Source organism: Ammospiza nelsoni, chromosome 2 (assembly GCF_027579445.1).
Source record: "Ammospiza nelsoni isolate bAmmNel1 chromosome 2, bAmmNel1.pri, whole genome shotgun sequence".
NCBI classification, from domain to species: Eukaryota; Metazoa; Chordata; class Aves; order Passeriformes; family Passerellidae; genus Ammospiza; species Ammospiza nelsoni.
The window spans coordinates 47,250,793-47,257,820 of record NC_080634.1 but is presented as its reverse complement, the minus strand read 5'-3'; the positions used below and the strand labels follow the sequence as shown (position 1 = coordinate 47,257,820).

At 41.9% G+C, this 7,028-nt stretch overlaps 1 protein-coding gene across 1 annotated transcript; it reads left to right on the top strand.

Moving 5' to 3' along the window:
- Positions 1-2,189: 2,189 nt before the first annotated feature.
- On the top strand, positions 2,190-3,731 carry GJA3 (gap junction protein alpha 3). The gene has a single exon (XM_059466719.1). It carries the CDS (start codon positions 2,190-2,192, stop codon positions 3,729-3,731), a length of 1,542 nt encoding a protein of 513 aa, XP_059322702.1.
- The last annotated feature ends 3,297 nt before the right edge of the window (positions 3,732-7,028 follow it).

Below are 7,028 nucleotides of genomic sequence, written 5' to 3'. Positions count from 1 at the left end.
TTTGAGTAAAAAAAGTATAAAATTAATTCATTACTGCTGTAAAAATTATTATTTGTCAAGATTAAAATTACTTAACCATCCAAAATATTTTAAACCTTACAACATTAAGATGGATGGTTAAATTTTAAAGTAATATAAACATACTTAATTAAGACTATGAAAGTACTATAACATAATTTATTCAACTTTGGGCTACTCTTTTAAGAGGAGAAAAAATACACTTTTCAAAAATAATCTGAATTTAAAAAAAATATTTCAGGACAGGGAACATACACAAAATCAGTATTTTGTTGTTAGTACAGTTTCTGGTTTATCATTTTATATTGGAAAAAGAATTCACTTGTATTAAAGGGAATGCATTTTTTAAGAATATCAAAGATGTATTTTTAGGGGGAGCTTTTATTAAATTAACTTAGTGTGATGAAAAATGAGTTAGTATTCCAGGATTTATAGAACTGCAAAATACTAATGGGTGTGTTGTTGCTTTTTGTATGAAAGCATACTGCTCTACAGTTATAGGTATTTCATTGCCTCACAGTAAAATCAAGTTATAAAAAAGTACCTTAAATAAATTTAATTTCTTTCATTGCTTAACTAAAAGCCTGAAAGAAGTTCAGGACAGACTTTGGAAGTACTTATTTTGGAAAACCAGTGACATAATTGCTGGAAATTACATTCGTCTAATGATGAGAATAGTACACTTCTTCTGTGGTAAATTCCTAGCTGTAGCCATGAACAACTTTTTTTCCTCAGGAATTGTAAGACACCCAGGTGTTTGGATAAGAAGTACATAGTTAGATGTAATTAAGTTATATAAAAAATATTCTAAGATTTTTAAACAAGAAGATACTTACTTTTTTGACAGTGGTTTTTACTCTATGCAAATTGTTAAATCTGAATTACAATTATGATACAAGTATTTCTGAAGGTATTGAAGTTAGCTGAAAGCAAATTTTTAAATTTTGTTTTTAGTTGAAGGTTGATATATAAAATATAGAAGTGAGTTTATTTGGGGAATGAATTGCACTTATATATATTCCAGTATTCTTACATATAATCCCGTTAGGAACAGGCCAAGGATAAGAGAAGTGATACCAGGAGTTTTCTCTTGTTTCTCAATTGGAGGAAGCTTGTGAGGAATCTGATATTAAAAAAAAATCTCACACTTTAAGCCTTTCCAAATCAGCAATTGTGTCTCTGCCTAGAATTGGACTTGGGAGGCCCATCATGCATGAATTGGTGGAAACTGCTGAGAATATATGCCAGTTGTTTGTCGCAGAAATAAGGTCATAGGATGTAATTCTGTTTTTTTCCAAGAAAATATCTGTATTATAGTTGCTGAAGTGACCTTGAGTTTGTTGTTTTGGTTTTTTTGTTTTGTTTTGTTTGGTTTTAATGATGTTGCATTAGTTATGGTTCAGTAACACAAACTGCCAGGACAGTAGGGGAAATAGCACAGAAACCTTTTCACCATTCCTTGTGCAGAATTTGTCATTCTTCCCAATATTTCAAGTTATTAAAATGTCTGGGGTTTTTAAAAAATAAATTCAAATATGATTAGGCTTTGAGAACATGCTTGTTGAGTCGTACAAATTCCAAAATTCAACTGTAAATTCCATTGGTTTTGAGTAATCGTTTTTCTGTGTTTGTACAGTTTGAAAATAGCAGAGACCCATTACTAACTTCCTGATTGCTGGAATAAATAAGTTCTGATAACAATAAAATTATTAGAGTTAGGCAAACTTAGCATCACACTCAGGATACCAGTGCAGTTGCATTAATAGCAGCCTTATTCTGTTTAATTGATCTGGTTTCTACCTGTTCTTTTCTAAATAAAAGCAGGAGCAGATAGAGCCATCTCAGACAGAGGAAACAGAAATAATGTTAAATATTTAAATCTGGTAGAAATTCTAACTTCCAAATCCTTCTTACCAGTGGTGTATAGGCCTGTATGGGCTCTGTGAGATAATTTTAAACATCTCCCTTCTGTGCTTACCAACACCTGTGGTTGTGAGGTCTCAGGGTTATCTAGTTCTTAATGTATGTGTGCAATATTCTGCAAAAGCAAGATAAGAAATATCATTTGTCTGGGATCAATCTGTACTCCCCCCGCGCTGTGCAATTCCAAGATGTTTTAACATTGCTCTAATTGCTCTGATGTTCTTGTTGTAGGTTAGAAATCTGAAGCAATGGGTGACTGGAGCTTTCTGGGGAGACTGTTAGAGAATGCGCAGGAGCACTCCACGGTTATTGGCAAGGTTTGGCTGACGGTACTGTTTATCTTCAGGATCCTGGTGCTGGGGGCTGCTGCTGAGGAGGTCTGGGGAGACGAGCAGTCGGACTTTACATGCAACACTCAGCAACCTGGTTGCGAAAATGTTTGCTATGACAAAGCCTTCCCCATTTCTCACATCCGCTTCTGGGTGCTGCAGATCATTTTTGTCTCCACTCCAACCCTCATCTACCTGGGCCATGTCCTGCACATTGTACGCATGGAGGAGAAGAGGAAAGAGAAGGAGGAGCTGAAAAAGAAGGGGAGCAGCAAAGATGGCAACTACCCAGTAGCAGCAGCAGCATCTGGCAGCGGTGGTGGAGGAGGCAGCAATAACGTCAAAGATCAACCTATTGTCAAAAGGGGGAAGGAGAAGCTCCCAATCCGTGATGAACGTGGTAGAATCCGTATGGGAGGTGCCTTGCTCCGTACTTATGTCTTCAATATCATATTCAAGACACTGTTTGAGGTGGGCTTCATTGTGGGTCAGTACTTCCTATATGGCTTCGAGCTAAAGCCGGTTTACCAGTGCAGCCGCTCTCCTTGTCCGCACACTGTGGACTGCTTCATCTCGAGGCCCACTGAGAAGACAATCTTCATCATCTTCATGTTGGTGGTGGCCTCAGTCTCCCTGCTGCTGAACATGCTTGAGATATATCACCTGGGGTGGAAGAAGCTTAAGCAGGGCATGACGAGTCAGTACATCCTAGAGATGCCTGTCGCAACAATGACGCCAGTTATGGTAACAGGGGAGTCCAAACCTGTTTCCCTGCCGCCGCCAGCACCACCTGTGGTGGTCACGACTGCCACGCCGGCCCCTGTTCTGCCTGACACCCGTGCTGTCACACCGCTGCTGGCCCCAGTGACCATGGCATCGTACTACGCTACAGCTGCTCCAAGGCCGCGGCCCCCCTCCAACGCGACGTCCATGGCAAGCTACCCCGCTGCTCCACAAGTTCCTGAAGAGAGGCACCGCGCTGTGACTCCCACACCCATCTCCACTCCCGTCACCATCCCGACCCCCATACCCACGCCCACGCCAGCCGTCATCAACTACTTCAACAGCGGCAGCCGTGCCCTGACATCTGAGCAGAACTGGGTCAACATGGCAGCTGAGCAGCAGGGGAAGGTTTCCTCCAGCTCAGCAGGTTCCTCTACCCCCAGCAGTGTCCGGCATCCCCTTCCTGAGCAGGAAGAGCCACTGGAGCAGCTACTCCCACCCCCGGCCGTGCTGCCCATCGCCGCAGCCAACAGCGGCAGCAGCACCAGCCTGAGTGGGGCGAGCGGCAGCAAGTGGGATGTGGAGGGCGAGGTGGAGCTGTCGGGGGCACGGCCCGTGTCGGCCGCCTGCACCACGGTGGAGATGCACGAGCCGCCGCTGCTCGTAGACACGCGGCGCCTGAGCAGGGCCAGTAAGTCGAGCAGCTGCAGAGCCCGGTCAGACGACCTGGCCGTGTGAGGCGGTCGCCCTGCTCGGGGAGCGGGTGCTGGAAGGCGGAGTGGGCAGGGGAGCTGCCTGGGGAGGCCAGGCCTGGCGTGGATGAGGAGGCCTGGGCTTCAAACTTAGACGCTTGCTGTTTTTGCACTCTGTGAGTTGTAGTGGGGAAAATTATCAACATCTTCTAATAGGTCAGGGGTGACCGAAGCGCAGCCCGTGGGCCAGGGGACCAGTCCCGCTTTCCTTCATGTTCACAGCAGATCCCTCAAGGGCAGCTGTAGGGGAGGCCTGCACAGATTACAGGTGGTGATGGTAGCTGGTCATGTGCCCTGAGGCTGACTTCCATCTGAGAAAAATGTTAATATCCCTGGTGCCCGTGCACCTGGCTGTCATCTCCCTCCTGCCCTTACCTTCACTTCAGCTCTTTCCCAGAAGCTCTACATGAGCAGATGCAATGACTTACTTTCTTCCTCTTAAATCTTACGTAGCCCTATGGCAAACATCAGGGTGGTATATTGCCTCTTGGCACCTGTAGTGTGTATGGACCAGCTTGCCAAAGGTAACTCAGTTTCTTCCACATAACGTGCCTTATGAGCCTTTGTGTTCATGGCAAGTCACCGATGCAGTCCTCGGCCAGGCAAAGTTTAGGGAACCCCTGGAATAGGGTTTTTGAGGTTCTTTTTTCCATAATTTTTTTTTTTTTCACTCTTGACCTCTTAGGAAGTGTTCAGTTTGACCTTCTATCCAGTGTTTGCCAACCATGATCACACCATGTTTATAAGCCTGCAAATATGTTTGAGCATGTTTGACTATAATTTTAGCTGACTTCTAAAATTGCTTACAGGAGGACAGGAATTCAAACCACACCTTGGAAATTATTACACAGAACAATTTCTCTTCAGAAAGCAAGGATTATGATTTCAATACACATGTGGCTTCATACATTGCCCATGGACAGACAATTAGGATAAAGTACAGCTCTGCATTTTAGACTGTTAGATATCAGCATAAATTTGTTGGAAAAATGCTTTTTAGAAGTGAACTTGAGTGCTTATTTTTGAGTGTTTGAACATTTTGAGAATAATCTGTAGGCTTAAAGTTACTTGACTGTGTACTTAATAATTTTAGTTTGATCTTTGATCTTACAAGAAAATGTAAGAGGAAAAAAACTTACTAATGGTGAAATTCCCAAATCAACATTATTTCCTGTTGTGTACCCTTTAACATCAATCTGTAGTGTCTTTAGGTCAGTGAAAACAGACTTAGATAAGATTGTATTGCAGATAAAGTGGCTAAAATATCTGGGCAATGTGGTGGCTGAAGGGTCTGAATCCAACTGAAGTCACTTTCAGAATTTCCGTTCAGTTTAACAAAGAGCAAGATTTGGGAGTGGATCTTGCAGGCCTTATTCAAACAAGGCTAACATTCCCATGAAGTTTTGGGAGCCAGAAGAAATTTAGATTTTGGGCCTTAGAAAAGACATTGAAATCCTGCTTTTGAAAAATGTGCGTGTCCCTTAAAAATGGGTGGAGGAAAGTACTAGGGTTTTTTTTCTAAGGTGTATCTTTCCTTTCAACAGGCTTTGTCCTTTATTCCCTCCTAAACAAGATGTTAGAATTCTGCATGCCTGAATAGGCTCAGAAGAGTTTCAGTACAAAAGGAATACAGAATTAAGCCCAGCTTCTGTTCTAAGCAAAATCCAAAAGAACTAAAGCTTGGAGTCAGTCCTGTTGCTGCTATAAATCCAGCGTACTGTAACTGGAAAAGAGCAATCAAACACACTGGGATAACCCTTTGCATCTTCCAAGTGTTTGGCCTGGCAGTGCAGTCCTTACTCAGGCAAAGCAGGGTCAACCTGTAGCAAGTAGTTCACATTACCAGTTATTTCTGGTGTTAAATGTTTTCCTGAGCATGCTTATTTTATTCAACAGTCAAAATATATTCCCACCACACAAGATTAAACATTTTTACTGCTTTTTGAGTAGTCACAATGAGCTTCTTATGATCAGAAGCACTGTTCTGCAAGCTTTGGGCATGTTGTCTCATGACTTCCTTGTCCTGCTTGTGTTGAACCAGGTGAGGAGAAGTCTTTCTGCTTCCATGGATCTTTAGGGCAGCCACTGCATTAAAAGTCGATATGTAGTAGTACAGTAAAGATATTTATTATTCAGTATTCAGCTTCAGGCATTCTCTCGTGGATTTTCTGTGTTACAAGCCATAAAAACATTTTCTGCAAGAAAACTAAAAGCCAAGTTCTGCTTTCTATTGTATCCATGCAACTATGCTAAACATAGACTAAAGTTGATGAAGTTGCCTAGATGTAAACAGAGATTATGATTCAAAATTTTAAGATTTACTAGCATCTATAGTAGCAGTTTTGTAAGTTTTGATAAATGCCAGTTAACTACATTGCTGAAATAATGCAATATATGCATCTCTGTGTTTTAGTACATTGGAGTTTATGGGCTACATTTTCCTTTGTTCTGTGTTTCTGAAGAATGAAGTCCAAATCTTTCTCGAGTGTATTTATATAAACCAGACCACCTGGAATGTGTGCTTTTAAATATCACTTCCTGAGAGCAAAACTGATGATGTTTGATGGGGCTCTGCATCTTGCAGCCCTTACTTTAGTTCTACCCTCACAGAGTGTGTCCTGCAGGATTGAATCCATATTGTATATAAAAAATAGTAAGAGAGATGGATTTAACTTGGGGTCAACTGAGACCTAGGCTGACCTTTTCAAGTTAATGTGTGTGGTTAGACCTGCAGAAAGTTCAGCTGCTTTTGTGGAATATATGGTATTTTCAGCCAGAGTAACTACTGGAAAGCTCTAAAAGATGGTTTTTCCTGTTAGGTGAAGCTCGGGGGGAGAAATGTAACTCTATTGCAACCCCTAAGAGAAGTCTGAGAGAGCAGCCTCTGCATCCAGGCAGTCCTGGTCTGAGAAAGCAAAGCTACAACTCACAGGTTGCGCTTTTAAGATCAGCTTAAGTTCCATCACGTAACTATGCAGCGTCACGCCTCTTCATTGCCTGCAGTTTCTTTTGGAGTCCAGTAACTGTTTCTTCATTTAAGCCCAGGTAACTGTTTTGGCAGAACTCCTCCTTAGTGCTTACAACTGCTTGTAGTTGCTGCATCACACCTGGATTCAGATTTGTTGAAAGAAAAATCTTACTGGTGTGGCCAATTTTGAGGACTTCAATCTTTACTCATGAACGATCACTGAATTCAACGTCCTGTGAGTCAAGTGCTGAATTCTGTGCAGAATTGTACAGTTCTAGAAAATATGTACAAACATCCATTGACTTGCAGAATAGA

Bases quoted from the DNA above. Each gene is read 5' to 3' on its own strand.
- GJA3 (XM_059466719.1), top strand. From the start codon at position 2,190: ATGGGTGACTGGAGCTTTCTGGGGAGACTGTTAGAGAATGCGCAGGAG.